At 49.5% G+C, this 15930-nt stretch overlaps 2 protein-coding genes across 23 annotated transcripts in view; one reads left to right on the plus strand and one right to left on the minus strand.

The window, feature by feature from the left end:
* Positions 1-12154, plus strand: part of LOC117591814 (hyphally regulated cell wall protein 3) — a 34163-nt gene extending 22009 nt beyond the window's left edge. For both annotated transcript variants that reach the window (XM_034285148.1, XM_034285149.1), the window contains exons 4-7: positions 6664-6848; positions 8255-8483; positions 8738-8830; positions 11256-12154. In XM_034285148.1, the coding sequence (XP_034141039.1) occupies positions 6664-6848; positions 8255-8483; positions 8738-8830; positions 11256-11754 (1006 nt within the window). In that variant the 3' untranslated portion in view covers positions 11755-12154. The remainder of the gene's footprint in view (positions 1-6663; positions 6849-8254; positions 8484-8737; positions 8831-11255) is intronic.
* Positions 12155-13511: 1357 nt separating this feature from the next.
* LOC117591811 (PDZ and LIM domain protein Zasp) overlaps positions 13512-15930 on the minus strand; it is a 55915-nt gene continuing 53496 nt past the window's right edge. For 11 of the 21 annotated variants that reach the window (XM_034285133.1, XM_034285131.1, XM_034285137.1 and 8 more), the window contains 3 exons: positions 14714-14897; positions 14412-14651; positions 13525-14341 (listed from right to left, as the gene is read on the minus strand). In XM_034285133.1, the coding sequence (XP_034141024.1) occupies positions 14264-14341; positions 14412-14651; positions 14714-14897 (502 nt within the window). In that variant the 3' untranslated portion in view covers positions 13525-14263. Of the gene's footprint in view, positions 14342-14411; positions 14652-14713; positions 14898-14996; positions 15907-15930 lie in introns of all 21 variants that reach the window. The other 10 variants (XM_034285123.1, XM_034285122.1, XM_034285125.1 and 7 more) reach the window with 3 other exon arrangements.

Below are 15930 nucleotides of genomic sequence, written 5' to 3' on the forward strand. Positions count from 1 at the left end.
ACTCGAGATGTTTGGCCCTTATTGGCTTTCATTTCAGAATTCGGATTCTCGGATTTCTCGAGTCTCGAGTCTCGACTTCTCTGCAGAAAATCAATTTTCCGCCGTAATTCAAGGCTTCAATTGCATTTGGCATTCAGCATTCAGCATTCAGCATTCAGCATTCAGCGGTAATTATAATTGCTTAAACAAACGCAAAGAGAGAACCTCCCGAGAACCTCCTGGCCCACGCTCTCTGTTTGCGTTGTTTCCGTGTGTGGATTTTTCACACCTTGGCAGCCACTTCACGAAAGGCACTTGGCACACGGCACACGGCAGGCAGTCGGGCGGCCGCAGGTCATTCAGGTGTCATAATCAAATAAAACTTCCACTTCAAACGGCAAAGCAATTAAATATGTGAACAGAGCCACCCAGCCCACAGTAAAAGGCAGGCAAAAGACCTCCTCTGAGGTCAGCGATCCAGAAATGTTTATTAAACAGCCGCGTAATGACCTCTCCCTCACCAATCCCGTTTCCAATCCCCAAGCATTGCGGAATTCTTTTGTTTGTCTGGGGCAAATACACTCGTACCCCGAACCCCTGGAACGCCTCTCCCTCTCTCTCTCTCTCTCTCTCTCGATGTACAGAACCCGTTCAAACAGAGTTCAAATGGGTTCAGGCTCCAGAACGTTCCCCGATTGTCAATAAACGTGTGGCGCCTAATTGAAGCGACTAATTATTAATATATTATTGCTCATGAATCGTCTTTCCGGGTATTTCTCATGCACTTCAGAAATGTGACTATAAGTAACCCGAAATCGGCAAATATTCATAGAACTGTGGCTGTTCGGCGTAGAAGGGAACGAAAAGGGGGAGCATCGGGACTTTAGGGCGGGGAGAATTAATGACAATCTCTGCTGCGACAGCATCTCTTGGGTGATGAAAGCAGATGCGTGGAGTGCCAGTGCCCGCATGGAAACGACTCGTAATAAAAACATAAATATAATAGCGCCCCAAAGCGACACTGTCGCCCATAACTCTGTCCACCCGGGATCACTGGATAACAAAGGGATGGAGCCCAGAATGGGTGCTAAATAAAATCACTTGAAGATGCCACCGCGCGATATTAAAAGCGCATAGAATTCGAGGGAAATTGCTGGCTTACAGCTACAGCAGCAGCAGCAGCAACAGCAGCAACAGCAGAAGGGGTGGTGGTGGGGGAGGAGAGTGGCAGAAGTGACCTACATTATGTGGCAACGCAACACAAAGTTGCTGCTGTTGTAGCTTCTGTTGGGTGGTGGCACGATTATGTGGAAGTGCGCGGTACTCGACGGCTGCACGGGCATACTGGACTGCTCCGAGGCACCCGAAACGAGAGCAGAACTCGCTTGGAGGGTGCCTTTCAGTCGGAATACGCTCTGAATTGTGTGTTTGTATTGTGATGGGGGCCATGAATGAATGAGCAGCAAACCTCATGATGATCTAACGAGCAATTTACGAATTTAATTTACGGATACGTATACGCGACACAGATACAGGAGACAGGAGACAGAGGACAGAGTTCCAAATCCCACTCCCAGACAGACATCAGCTAGCTAGCTCTCTGTTGCAGCCTAATGACGCAGCCACTTAAGAGCGTTGCAAGTGTGCGTGTTGTCGTGTATCTGTGCAGTGGAGTACGCGCCATACTGGCTGCGGTTCTGGTTGCTCTTGTCGCTGTCGCTGTCGCTGTGGCGGCAACATGTAAAAGTAATTGCCAACCCGGATGCTGACTGACTGACTCGAATGCTGCTGCTGCATTGGCTAGCTCTCTGGGTGCCTCTTCGCATGCGTTTGTGTGTGTTGCTGTGCCACATGAAAGCCAGAAATTAGAAACGGATCTGAAATTAGAAATGCCTCAGACCCGAACGCAGTGGCGGCTCTCCAGTTTTCCTCCTTCTCGTTGTATTTGTCGTCACGATGTTTGGCACTTGTTCCCTGCTGCCACATCATGCAGCATCGAGCTCTCTCTCTCTCTCCTGCTGCCGTATGTCTGTTGCCATTGCTGCCACACACTTGGCATGCTGCCCCATATACTGTGGCGTGGGCGTGGGCGTCAATTGTTGGCAACTCTTGCATTTTATGCATTCAGAAATTGGCAATAAACGTTTGCCAAAACTTTGTCTGCAGTCCCACCACCCCCCGAGAGGGCTACTCCCTGCTCCCTGCTCCCTGCCCCAGCCAGTGGACAGCTCGAAGCAGCTCCAAGTCTGCCGCCATATAATCTTTTACACCAGCATTAAAAACTCACTTTGCCGGAGCCAGAGAACGACAAGTGGAGGAGGGAGGAGGGAGGAGGTGGTACTCTGACATGCCCCATGCTCCAGTCTACAGTGGAGCTCCTCCGACAACTCCACTGACAACTCAACTTGGGACTGACGCTGAAGCTGTGGCCGGCACTCGCTTTTGGGCGATATCAAACTCGTGTGCTGGAGGTACGAGGAACGCCCACTGACTGGCGGACTAGCTGGCTCTCTGAGGTGGCAGCAGACTAGAGTTTGGCTCTGGCATCACTCAAGCGTCAAAGCGCTCGCAGTTAACTGGAAAAACGTTGCCCAAGTTAAGACCTTCCCCCTGCACCCCCCCGTGTGTTCGCTGCGTCTTCTGCTGCTGCTGTTAGTAGGTCAGAAGTTCTGCGAGAGAGTCGCGGAGTGTAACGCCTTCCGCTCCTACGGCTGGAGCACCCATGAAGTGGGGGGAGCCGCAACGTGACTTTGTCTCTTTCGCTGGGATATTTTATTGCCGTCTGTCAGGGACGGAGCGACAGTCCCGTGCAAACCAGACTGTTGTTTGCTTTCATTTTTACGTACGAGAGAGAATATGCGGCATGCGGAAAGCAAACAACTGCGATTTTAATGTCGGGTGAATGTCATGTTCTTCACTGTCTCCAACCCAGTCCAGCACCATCGCCATCGCCATCGCCATCTCCATTCACATTGCTCTATTGCCTGCCACTGGTTTTCATTTAACGAGTTTGAGTACGACAGCGGGTGCGGCGTATCTGAGTATCTTACTGAGTACACACTGTGTAGCCACAAAGCGAAAGCCTTCTTCTGTCGCCGTGTCATGAAATTTAATAGAACACCTCACGCCGATCTCTCTCTCTCTCTCTCTGTCTCTCTCTTTGCACACACATAGGGCCAAATGGACAGATTTCTGAAAGGAATTAGAAAAGTTTCCCAGCCCAACAGATTTGGTCAAACTTTAGCCAAAATGTCTACCAAAACTCGAACAAAATAACAACAAAAGACCGCAAGACAATGAGGGAACAGAAAAGAAGTTGCGATTACAAATCAGAACAGAGAACAGAACAAAACAAAACAGAGAGGAGAACAGAACAGAGCGGCAAAAGTTGAAAAGCGCGCTGTAATTATGCCTTCGCTTTGGGTTCGGGTTCAGAAGGTGGTGCCGGGTGGATGGTGGAGGGGCAGTGGGAGAGCTTTGATTGAAACTTGAAAATGGGTTTTGTACAGCCATTCATCCATCTTTCCATCTATCCATCCATCGTCCAGCAGCAGCTGCAGCTGTAACCCGAAAAATTCGCCTTGTCAGTGGGCCACCAAATCGCAGAAACATTTCTGTTACAGGAAAAAAAAAAAAAGGAGGCCTGCTCTAAGTTTCCTCCCTCAGCAGCCACTCTGCGAGGAATTGTGCCAATTGCTAATATGTTTTTCCAGCTAATTATTTTCATTTGCTGTGGGGCCCCCTCGCGGTGATTGCCTCATTTTCCACACTTAATTACATAAGTCTCAGTGTGCAGCGAAAGGAAAACTCTGAAATTGAAGCTAAATAAGAGAGGGATGGAGAGAGAGAGAGAGAGAGAGGGGTAGACAAATGAATTAAATAAATTATTAAATATTCATGTACATTTGAGTGAAGGCGAATTTCGCTTTCATTGTTTCCATCGTTCGCTTTTAATTAGAGTTTCCCCCTTCCCTTCCCTTCCCCCTCATAGTTGCGAGCGGGAGAGGTCTCTCCAGGGGGGTGGGAATTGTTTATAAATAAAATAAGATTTCCCCCCTAAACTTTGAAGAGGTCCCCGGGCGGCGTCATCTTTTGGTCTCTAATTGGTCCACGGGCGCGGCAGCCGCTTTTACGAGTCTTCTTTCTGCCGCTGCCCCTTTTACGACACGACAACGTGGACTACGAACGAGGGTATTTCCCTTTCACAGAGGCTTTTCCAGCTCAGAGGCTGCCAGCTCCGAGAAGGACACCCTGCGGAGTGATCGTATGACTAGGGCGAATGGCAGCTGTCACGCGAACTATGGATGCTCTTTCTGTTGTTGTTCTCTCTGCTGCTTGCTGTTGTTCGCGGAAGGCCCGGATGTGGGAGGCTCTGGCGATAAAAACGCTCCAATCTGAGTAATGAAGCTGCCTTTGTCGTTGGGCTCTGTCACTCTTGCTGTCGTTGTTTGCTGTTGCTGCCTTTCCCGGCCGCTTTCCGCCCTGCTATCTGCTATCGTGTTGTCTTTTGTGGAACTGCAAATTGCTTAATCAATTGGAAATTGTTCACTCGAAAGGAGTGAAAGGACAGAAATGTCAATCTGACAGCTGCCGGCAATGCTTAACGCGGCAGGACGGAGGAGCGGAAGTGCCGCCATTTAAATGAAAACTCTGCAAAAATGAAAGTTTATTTTCCATTCGATAAGTAAACGGCGGCGGGGCATGGGGATTGGGGCATGGGGCATGCAAGTTAATTCTCGAGCGGAGAAACCGTTACTGTGTCAATGTTGGCGGCAATTACAAATTGCAATTAATAAATGAAAATTAAATGCGGCAGTGGCAGTGGCGGCTGATTGAATAATTGCCTCAATGAGTGAGTGAATGATTGAGTGCATCAGTGAGTGAATGTTGAGCCGCCCGCTCAGGCCTTCTAAGCCTACGATATACGGCCAGCCGCCCCTGAACTACTTGGAACAGACACAGAGCCGCAGCCAGCAGCTAAATCCAAAAGCTAAAGCTAAAGCTAAAGGCTGTAGCTGTGTGGATATATCCACATATATATATGTGCATCTGTACATATTCAGTAGCCTCGTAGTTTTTTCATGGACTTCACATCATGTGGCAATCCAAAACAAGTGCGCAGTTCGTGTTTGCTCAGTGCGATGCGTTCTGGCAATGGGAATGTAGATGTAGATGGGAATGAAAATGTAAATGATAATGGGATTCCTCTGATTTGGGTTGTGGCTGCTTTCGATGCATCTCTCTCCGCTGAGCGCCTAATTTGTTGCCAATCAATCATCAGCATCGCAATCTCCCCCCGCAGAGATCGAGGGATCCATTGATCCAGAGATTCCAGAGTTCTTGTTGAACTTTGTCACCGCATGGGGCCTCCAGCAGCGAACCAATCACTGGGAATCGAATCTGAGAATGTTATGGAGCATCATTCCATCGGAAACTTCAAAAAAAGCAGCTGGTCGGGCACCTTTTCGGGCATTTCTGCGCTCTCATTTCCGTCACGGGGCGGGGAGTGGGGTCTGGGCGCTGATGATGAGCTAAAAAGATCGCATTTATCATGACTTGACAACTGATGAAACATATTCATGCCGCAGCAGCGGCCAGAGCAACAACAAAGGGCACTGTCAAAGACCCTCCCCTGGGGACCATCTTTCCCCTCCCTGGCCTGGGCTTTCCCCGGAGATGTTCTCTTTTAATGGCATGGCCATAAAAGAAGTATAAATCCGGAATGGAAATCCTTTTCCGAGCGAGAACAGCATCAAATTATTAAACATAAATTTCCGGCCTTTCATCTGTACTACGAATACATGAATCCATTCATGAATACATCCATGAATACTCGTGTATATACAAATCTCTCTCTCTCTTTCTCTCTGTGTGTGTGTGTGCACGTAATTTTCCGACAATTTATCATCTTTTTGTGAAATTGCTTCGATGACACACGAAACAACAAGAGCGTCAGAAGGACCCCCTGGGTCGGTTGGGTCGTTGGGTGCCCGCCTATAAATATTTCCTCCTCTCTAATTGTTTGGCAAGCATACCCGAATCCCCCCCCCCAATCCCGACCCAGTTCCACCATCCCCAGTCCTTCAACTTCTCCACAAAAGGGGTTCATCTTCCACGACAGAAGATGCTGCTCTCTGCTGGGATGGCAGGATCCTAATGAATTTACGCACACACGTCCGCAGTCCTCGTCCACGTCCTCGTCCTCGTCCTCGTCCTCGTCTGTGTCGCATAAATTTTCCTTTCTTCGCAGATAATATTTTACGTCGTCTGGTTGTCTCCTGCTGGCCTCGGTCCTTCTGTGGTTCCTTGCCTGCCTTCTGCTTCTTTATGTTGTTTTGTGTTGGCGGACAGTGCGCAAATTTTTGGTCTTTTGGCTCATAAATCATCAAATTACAACAATTGCACACTCGCTGCGCTTTTGTGTGGCTCGACAGTGGCGGGGGAAAACCAGAACCAGAACCAGAACCAGAACCAGGGACAAAGACGAGAATGAGAACAGGCACGAGACGTTGCCTTTTTGCCAATTTGCACGGACGACGAGGCAAAACATCTGTCCCCGTCCTTTGTCCTCGGTTCCGCCCACCTGCGCAATAAAAATTCCCATTTCCCTGTCCAGCAATTTTACATTTCCCAGCTGCGAACTGTGCACTAACCCTACTATTCTCTCTTTTCTAACTTTTGCAGATCCCCCTCGGAGCGGTCAGGGAAGGGATGTTGCGGCCAGTGGTTCGCAGGACCTCCGCTGCGTGCCCTCATCGCCGTCGTGGCCCTGGGCGGCGTGGCCTGCGCCCTGGGCGGTGCGGCCCTTGGTGCCACGGGACTGGCAGGTCCCCCCAATTCGCACCTCACCGCCGCCCTCTTAATGATTGGTGAGTAACCATTGCATAATATCGTAGGGGAGAAGCGGGCATTAAAGCCAGCGACCGCCTTTTGATGTCCGCTGATGTTTACACGACTCCAAGTCTCCGAACGAAAAGGTCTCTCTTGTTCGCAATTGTTGCAATTGTTACAATTACTTCAATTTTGTACCCTGTCCGCGGTCCGCGGTCCGTTTATTTCTTTCTTTTGCCACCCAAGAGGCACCTCTTTACCTCTAGCTGTGCCTATGCCTGTGTATCTATGACTGTCTCTGTCCGAGTCTCTGCTTCTGTGACCCAGTTTACAGGCCAAACAAACCTGCGACCAGACAGACAGACAGACAGACAGACAGCACACTGCCATGTGTCAATATTGCCAAAGCATTTAGTTCCGGCTGCGATTTCTTTGCATTGTTTGGAATGGACTTACCCAGAGCCAAAGCAAGTGTGTCCACCGCCACCAGGTGCCCCATTTGTGGAGAGATCAACAGGTGGCAAGGAGAACTCCCTCCATTCCGTTCCAATCCCTACTTCTAGGAGATTCTGGCCAACACAACTTCCTACTCATTCACTCATGAATCATTCATGAACGCTGCTGCTGCTCAGCTTACATAACCCCCAGACAGCGGGGCCAAGTGCAGTCGGTGCGACTGTGTGTGTGTTTCCACTAATCAATTGCTCGTAGTTTTGTGCTCTCCGAGCGTGACATTGCGCCATTTTCGGCGGCAATTACCCGAAAGTTTTTACATAATTTAATGGCAATCAAGCCAACCAGTCAGCAAATCTGCCACTGCCACTGTCGCTCGTGCGAGCATTACACGGCGGCGGCTACATACTCGTAATAGCGATAGAAACAGAAACAGAGACAGAGCCCCATCATGACAAAGTTGATGATGATGATGATGATGATGATTATTATGGGGCGAGGTCTATGGTCTCTTCGGCAGAGATGTCACAACCGAGGCCCACACAATTGTGAGCAGCTCATGACAATTTTCGCTAATAAAATCGTATGGCTATCCCGGGTTCAAATTTGCCATCATGACATGCTCCGTTGGCTCCGCAGCCACTTCCAACTCCTCCACAGCCCTGTCCTAGCCTTAAAGAAAGAAAAACAAATGAAATGAAAGTGAAAGTCTGCGGCCAGCCTGCCTGCCTGCCAGCCTGCCTGCCACATTGATTAGCCTGCAAGTTTGAGCTGCGAGCTGGGAGCTGGGAGCTGGAAGCTGTCTAAGTGAGTCGGTAATTGCAGCCACGCCCACTCGGACGAAGGCTAATTAAATCTGCAGCTAAATGGAAATATGAGACAGGAGGCAGTGTAGCGTCCATCCATCCATTTATCCATTTGTGGGGAGGCCTCGTACAAAACTCTAAAATTAAGTTTTCTTTTCTCTGTTTTTTCCCCGTTCATTTCGCAGGAGTTGGCGTTGTGCTGGTGACGGTTAGCGGTGCCGCTTGGCGGATGACGGCGCCTGGCGGTCAGAGCTGCCTGGGCTTGGGCCTGGGCACCAGCGTGGATCTGGGCCGATGCGGCCGACGACCGTGCAGCCGCGGAGGCGGAGCGCCGCACGGCCTGCTCTACCCCGAGTTCCAGCACCGACCACCGCCGCCCTCCTACCAGGCCAGCATGCAGGAATACCGTCTGAGGTGAGTGGTAGTAGTGTGGAGGTATAAATTAGCCGCCAGGACAGCGCCCGCTGCCGGATGTGGTCTGTGGTGGCTGCCACTCGCATGTCCTGGCGCAATTAATTGCATTATGCATAATTATGGACTGGCCAAAGGACTACTCCACGTGCCTATTCCACGACAAACCGAACCGCCTTTTTCCTGTCGAGCGGCATTAACCAGAACCGTTCTCAATCCGTTCTCTCCTTCTCCTTCTCTTTTTCCGCTTTTCGCAGACTTTTGCTGTTGGACCGCGATCGCCAGAACGGGGTGGTGCGTGGCAACTCGCCGCCGCCCACTTATCGATCTCATGCGGGCAGCCTGCTGAGGTAAGTACTTCCGTTTTCGTTACGCTCCCTGCCCCATGCCTCTGCCCCTGCCCCTGCCCCTGCTTCACCCGTGAGTTATTTGCAAAGTTTGGCGTCTGCCAAACCACAAAATGTTTTCCAGGCCAGAGAAAGGAGCACAAGGAGGCTGGCCACGAGGGGATCTGTGATGTGGGTCTCAGGACAGGACGGGGGGACAAAAGCGTTTGGCATCGGCATCGGCGTCGGCGTCCGTGGTTTGGCTTTGGCTCTGTGCGGTTTTCGAGGGTGTCAACATTGACACATCGCTTTCCCAGGGGCTCCAAAAGAGAGGGGATTGGGCGTGTACGGGCTCTGGGGTGGCACGATGAAAAGTTTCTGGGGCATTTTCAAAAAAATGTTCCGCTGCGTGGAACAACGGGATGACTTGAATCGGCGGCTTGTCTGGTGATGGAAGCAAACATTCGGCAATTGATTTGGAAACCAATTGAAGAGATAAGGCACCAACCGCTTGGCGCAATCCACATCCACTCGAAGCAGCACCCAGCTGCCCCTTCCCCTGCCCGGAAGACAGAAGCAATTTGGGTGGCAATTCAAACGACAAAGCATCGGGCTGGTGGGCCCCAGAAGTGGGCGGATAATTGTCGCCTGGAACGCCTAATGTCGGGGGGCTAATGAGAGAAGTGTACTTTTATTGCCTGCAAATTGTGGCCGCACAACGGAGGGAGCAGAATAAAGCTTAATTTTGTTAGAATTTCTTATGCAAATAATCCTTGAAAGTCTGCAGGGCAATTGCCTTGCAATTCAAATTCAAATTCAAACATATTTATGACAAATTAATTTACTTCAAATGACATCTACATCTACATCTACAGCTAGAGCGAGCGAGAGTGGAGAGGAGTGTGTGAAGCACTTGAATATTTATAGTGTGTTGTGTGCGTAATGCAAATGGAAAGTCAACAAAGCAGCAACAACTACAGCACGAGCTTGTCATCTTTTGGGGGGCTTTCCCGCCATGCCACAGAAGTGTAGGAAGCGGATGCGGATGTGGAAGAGCCAGAGTAGGGGCAGGCACAGGAAGTATGTCAAAAAGCAAAACTTATGCAAAGTGTGTGGCAAGAAATCACAGCATACTTTTAGGCGGGACACCTAAGTGTCTTGTCCGTCCGCCTGGGCGCCTGGGCGCCTGTCTGCCTCTCTGTCTCTCTGTCTCTTTCTCTGCCCGGGTGCGTATTCAAATAATGTTGTTCAGGGGAAAGAATTTCTGGGAAATTTTGCAAAATATTTACACACACGCGCGCACATTTGAAGAGCTTCTTCTCGAGCTGCATAACAAGCAGGCAGAGCCAGAGACGAGCCAGAGCTACCGGCCCGAGGGCATGGACAGGACATGGCCCAGGGATCACGAGCAGCAGCTCAATGCAGAACAAAACTTGGATCTAGGCTGTTGGCCAAGTCAATTAAACAAACAAAGAGGCAGGCGGGCCGAAAGTGCTGCGAAAATTGCCTGTTATGCACAGCACAGCACAGCACAGCACAGCACAGCAGGGACTTGAATAGAATGAATGGACTTGTGAATGGCGTGGAATAGGGTGGACCAGAATGGAGTGCTTGCTGCACAACAGAATAGATGGTATAGATAGATGGATGGGACACCATTCCCATAGCACCATTCCTCCCATGCAAATGACTTATTTTCCTCTCTTTCCTTTATTTACTGCAGTTGCTTCTTTGTCGGAACAATTAAATGCCATTTTACATACTCCAAATTGCTTCATACAATTTGTGCAAGTTTTTGGGATTTTTGAGATATTCCAAAGTCCACCACGCCCCCTATAGCTAGATAGGTACGTGTGTACATAATCGTATAGGTCTCATAAGCCAGCTTTAGCCAGGTTGGAAAGGAAGCGAAGGGAAGTGGCGGTGGAGTGCGGGTGCGGGTGCGGGGCCATTATGTGCAGATGAGCGTATGAGTGTTGACTTTTGGGCCCTGGCGACTGAAGTGTGAAGTGTCTGTGATTGGGGTCTGCCCGACAGGCAGCAAGGCAGTCAACTCCCCACTCGTACTCGGGTGGGTATGCCACGTGGCGCATGGCAACAATTGCCACAGCGGCCTTTTGTTATTTAAATTGACAAAGATGAGAATATATATGTATGTACATATGTATGTTTTGCGACTGAGATAAAGATAGAGACTGATATTTGAATAGGTTTCGTCCTTTTGCAGTCCTGTGCACTCACAGATAGACAGGCAGGGCTTAGAGCTCAGAGCTCAGAGCTCAGAGCTCAGACTCTGGTCGTGGCCCCCTCCCTCTCATGCATGCAAATTTTGTGCATTTGGTTAACATATTTGCCATCTTCTTATGGCCAAAAGGGGCAAACACAATACCGAATTGACTTTAACTCATGCTGTGTAAATAATTCATGCATTTGATTCACTTACTTCCAGGGCCCCACTGACCACACTTCGTTCCGGAATGGGTGGAGGAGGCGCTGGCGGCACCATCAGCAGCAGCATGGGAGGATCCGAGTATAGTCTGCCGCCCAGCTACCGGTCGCGCAACGCCACCCCCGCAAGCTTCGTGTGTGGCGAGCGGAGCATTGAGACGGCGCCATCGGGCAGGCTGCTGGCCAACGAGGACCTCCATCTACCGGAGCCGTCGCTGGCCGAGCAACTGACGAACTACACGGCACTGCAGTCGAACACGTTGCTTACCTCGGCCATTGTGGAAATCGAGCGGGACACACCAACATCCACATCCACGTCCACAGCAACGAAGGGTAAGGATCTGGTGACCATTGTGACCATATCGCAGGCAGACAGCGACAGCCCACATCTACACCCCCAGAGGCATTCAGCTGGAAAGACGACGCACAGCCAGACCCAGACCCAATCACCTGGCCAGGCCAGTGCACTCGATCAGATCGATATATTGGCGCATCTGTAACCGAACGAATAGGTCCAATGTCATCGGTCCTCTGTCCCGAGAGAAGTTGATTAGTTAGTTTTGTTCGATTCAACTCGTTCGTTCACTCGTGTTAACCCAAAGGTATTTATTTGTACGGAACTAAAGCTCTGCTGCTCCTAAATGAATAATGTAATTCGTACTTGCTAATCTGTAACTGTAACTGTAATTGTAACTGTAATCCGTACTCGGTAACTGTACTGTGTAAGCGGCATTTAGCTGTTAAGATGTTTGTTGTACTTGAATGTGTTGAATTTATTTTTGTAAGCATACGGAGATGCGCAGAGTAGGTATTACGAATTCTAGATACATGCAATTATACATAAAAACACAAATACATACATGTACCCATTGAAAGTATTAACATATTCCAAAAGAAAAACGAAAGAAAATGTTAAAAAAAAAGAAGATACAAATCTCTAAAAGATGCCTCGACTAGGAGCGAAGCTAGCGTGCACTGCACAGAGGACAAGCGGATAGTACCAGAGTTCTACCACGAGTTTATCTTGTTGTCCGAAAGGTAGTTTATATCTGATATGTTATGCAGCCTGTAAAGTGTACCAATCTATGGAGAACTCGACCCACTAATGAACTGTAAATACGCGAGAGAGATTTCGAGTGCATTTCTAGCATCATCCCAGACCCCCCCTTACGCCCACTCAAGTAAACTATTAAACAAAGAGATAATATATATAAATATAGATGCATGTACAGATACATTCTGTGTATCTACTGGATATATGCGGCCAGTGCATATATCTGTGTAAATTCGCAACGGAACGCTACGGTGACAAAAATTTGGCGCGCATTTTCGGAAAACACGAATATCCAACTGAATACTGAATACTGAATACTCGTGTTTCGATTCGATCTGATTTCGATTTCTGAACAATTCGCGTTTCAAACAAATAGTAGGTAAAGCTACCCCATAATGATATGTTAAATTACGACTAAATTGTAGCTGCTGTGCTATTAGTAGTGGGCTGCGTGGGTGTGTCCTGCCGGGCCCCTGTCAAACATCCCGACACATCCTGCACGAGTACAATTCACACGCTACACGCTACACCCCACATACAACACACACACACACACACACACACACACACTAACTTAAAGTCCTTTCTGTATTGTGCGGGGCGAAGTAAACTAAACATGAAATAAAAGAACCCAACAAATCGTTGAAAAATGCCACAAAAACCTCAAATTGTTTTTCTTTCTCACACTCCACGGCACAGCCATGGCCAGAAGTCCTTTGGCCAAGCAAACACACATACTCCCACGTCCCGATCCTGCTTAATCTAGCGTAAATTTTGTTGGCTTGGCATCGTCAGGCCTGCGATGCTTTGTAGTCGCCACAAGCGGTCCCAAATCGGGCCGGGCCGGGGCGGGGCGTGTGGATGGCGTGCAGCGGGAGTGAGTTCCAGCGATTAACACCAAACCCAAAAATGCGAAAAAGAACTCCCAGCCAGAGCATCCCACTCACACCTCCTACCGAAACACCAAGATATAAAATACCAGGCTCAAATGAAAACAACAAAAATTGGTTAAGCATGAAATTGCGGTAGAAGTGCGTGCTTTTGGGTACACGGCCAACAATTGGTCCCAGCCTCGTCTTCTCACTATGTGCCTGTTTATAGAGACTTTAATGTCTACATATATCTAGGAGCATATCTTTTCAGCACTTACAATTATTACTTTCAACCCCACGAGTGTGCAATTAGTTGCATAAGACTTGTAGGTATTAAACGCGAAAAAGATTTCGAAATTTATTCATTTGCTGATCATGACAATTTACACTCAAATTATGGATAATTTACAACATACATTTTTAAATAATAAATATGCGACTCCCTGCTGACAACCTGTTCTGACTGTGACTCTGACTCTGCTTGCGACTCTGTCTCGCCTCCCTGGCCCTGGTCTCTGGTGCCAATCGAATTCGATATTGGAAATCTCTCGCGCTTTGCGATCTGTTAGCGTTTAGTTGGGTTGATCAACAGTGTTCGGTGGTAGATATCTCGATTTGTCGCTTGAACCAAGTAAGTTAACGCTGGCGACAGTACATAAATATTTAGTGTAAGGTTTAGGGTAAGGTAAAGTTGGTTCGGTTATGGTACTTGATGCTTGAATAAATAATAGTTCATTGTGTGTGAGGACGTAGTATTTTGCTAGCTAATTCGATTTCGTCTCGTTTTGCAGTTTTTCATACAGATTTGATTTTCCGATTAGAGGTTTGATTCACGTTGATATTTGATTTGATATTTGATATGACGCGTGTGGGTCGGGTCGTTGATGGTTTAAAATTAGGATAACATTTGTGCGGCAAAATTCAAACAAATAGAAATAATAATAATTACGCATTAGCGCTCACACAATTCGTCAAAGATTGCTCTTGATTATCGTTGATTGTTGGTTTGATTGATTGTTGATTGGTGGTTAGTGTGCGTGATCCCTGAAGTCAAACAAAATCAGCTGGCCGCTGGCCGCTGGCTTAGCGCGCGTGATTCTTGCAGAAGGGACGTCCGCCCTTGTTGTAGAAGCTCTGGCCCTCCAGGTTCTGTTTGCAGTACTGTTGAAGATGCAAGAACAATTATCAGACAGCTCATCGGTCATGGTGTCTCCTCTGGGAGGGTACTCACAGTGCAGTTAAAGCATTGGCTATGGTAGTTGTGGTTGAGGGCCTCCACCCATCTGTCGCCGGCTTCAACGGGGAAACCGCAAGCGAAGCACTTGGTGGTGAACAGTTCGTTCCAGTCGGCCTCGCAATAGGCGTTGCCGTCCTCCAGGAAGAAGGGCCTGTTGCCGAAGACCTTGCCGCACTGGCCGCAGGTGAAGCACTCCGGATGGAAGTGCTTCCCAATGGCGTTCAGGCAATCGCCCTGAAACAAAAAACATTTGTTGTAGGGATCAGCATTTCAAGTGGCTTTAGCTGCGGACTCACCTTGATCTTGCCCGCACACTTGCTGCAGGTGGGGGCCAGATACTTCTCGAAGCAGTACTCGCAGTAGAGGTCGCCCTTCTCCTCAACGAAGCCGATGTCCTGCAGGGGACGGCGACAGTTGCCGTTCACACAGATGAAGTGATCGGGGCACCAGATGCGGCCCAGCGCCGTGATGAAGGGTCCTCTGCAAAAGGGGAAGTCTCGTGTTAGTTGAGAATCAATTGAAGCAAAAAGACATCGAACAAACGAAGAGCAAGGAGCAAGCGTGGACAGGGATACTTACGAGGTGATCTCTTTATTGCACTGACAGCAAATTGGGCGCTTACCATCCTTGAGCAACTGACTTACGGCCTTCTCGTTCTCCTCGGACATGGTGGACTGCCCCTCGCTGTGCGGGCCCAAGGCCTTGACACTCACATTGAAGCTGGGAGCAGCACTTCCCTGACTGACCTGCTGTGCGCTGCTGTTTGCCGCAGATGGATGGGCAGTGGGCACTGTATTGGAGCCCTGCTGCTTGGGCTCGATGTAGGATCTACGATCGGCTGCATGGGTGGCACCGGTGCGCCTTAAATTGTTCCTGAATGCCACTGGCTCGGGTGTCTGCTGGGGCGTCACCTTGCCATTATCACAAATATCGAGGATCCTGCTCATGGGATGCTGGGCAGGCAGCTCCACCTGCAGCTGCTGTTCGACACGCGGCACCTGCGGCTGGGCCTTCTGCGCGCCCATCTCTGCCATGGACTCCTTTTGCGGAGCCAGAGCCACCACGGACTGCAGGGCCACCGGCTGGGTGGGATCAATGTTCTTGAAGTCGTCGAGATCCAGTCGCTTTCGCACAATCATCGGACTCTTGGACAGGTTGGAGCTGCTGTTGCTGCGCAGGCTCAGGCTGCTGCCGGCGTGCGAGAGAGGAGCACTCGACCCGTTCGATCCACTGCCGGCCAGACGCGCTTCCAGCATGCTGGAGATAATTTTTCCCGCCTCCTGCATGAAGGCATTGGTCTTGTCGCCCATATTGATCCTGCCAATGGACTCGGCCAGCATGGCAGTGGCATCCGCATCCGCATCCGCATCCGAATCAGCAATCTGTGGCTGTTCGCCTTGGCTGGCTGGTAAGTCAGTTGCTTGCTGGACTGGTCGGGGCAGCGTGGCATGGTTGGGGTTTGCATGCGGATTAGTTTGCTTGACGGCGGCTGCAAAAAACAAACGAAGAAAGA

Source organism: Drosophila guanche, unplaced genomic scaffold (assembly GCF_900245975.1).
Source record: "Drosophila guanche unplaced genomic scaffold, DGUA_6, whole genome shotgun sequence".
Classification (NCBI taxonomy): Eukaryota; Metazoa; Arthropoda; class Insecta; order Diptera; family Drosophilidae; genus Drosophila; species Drosophila guanche.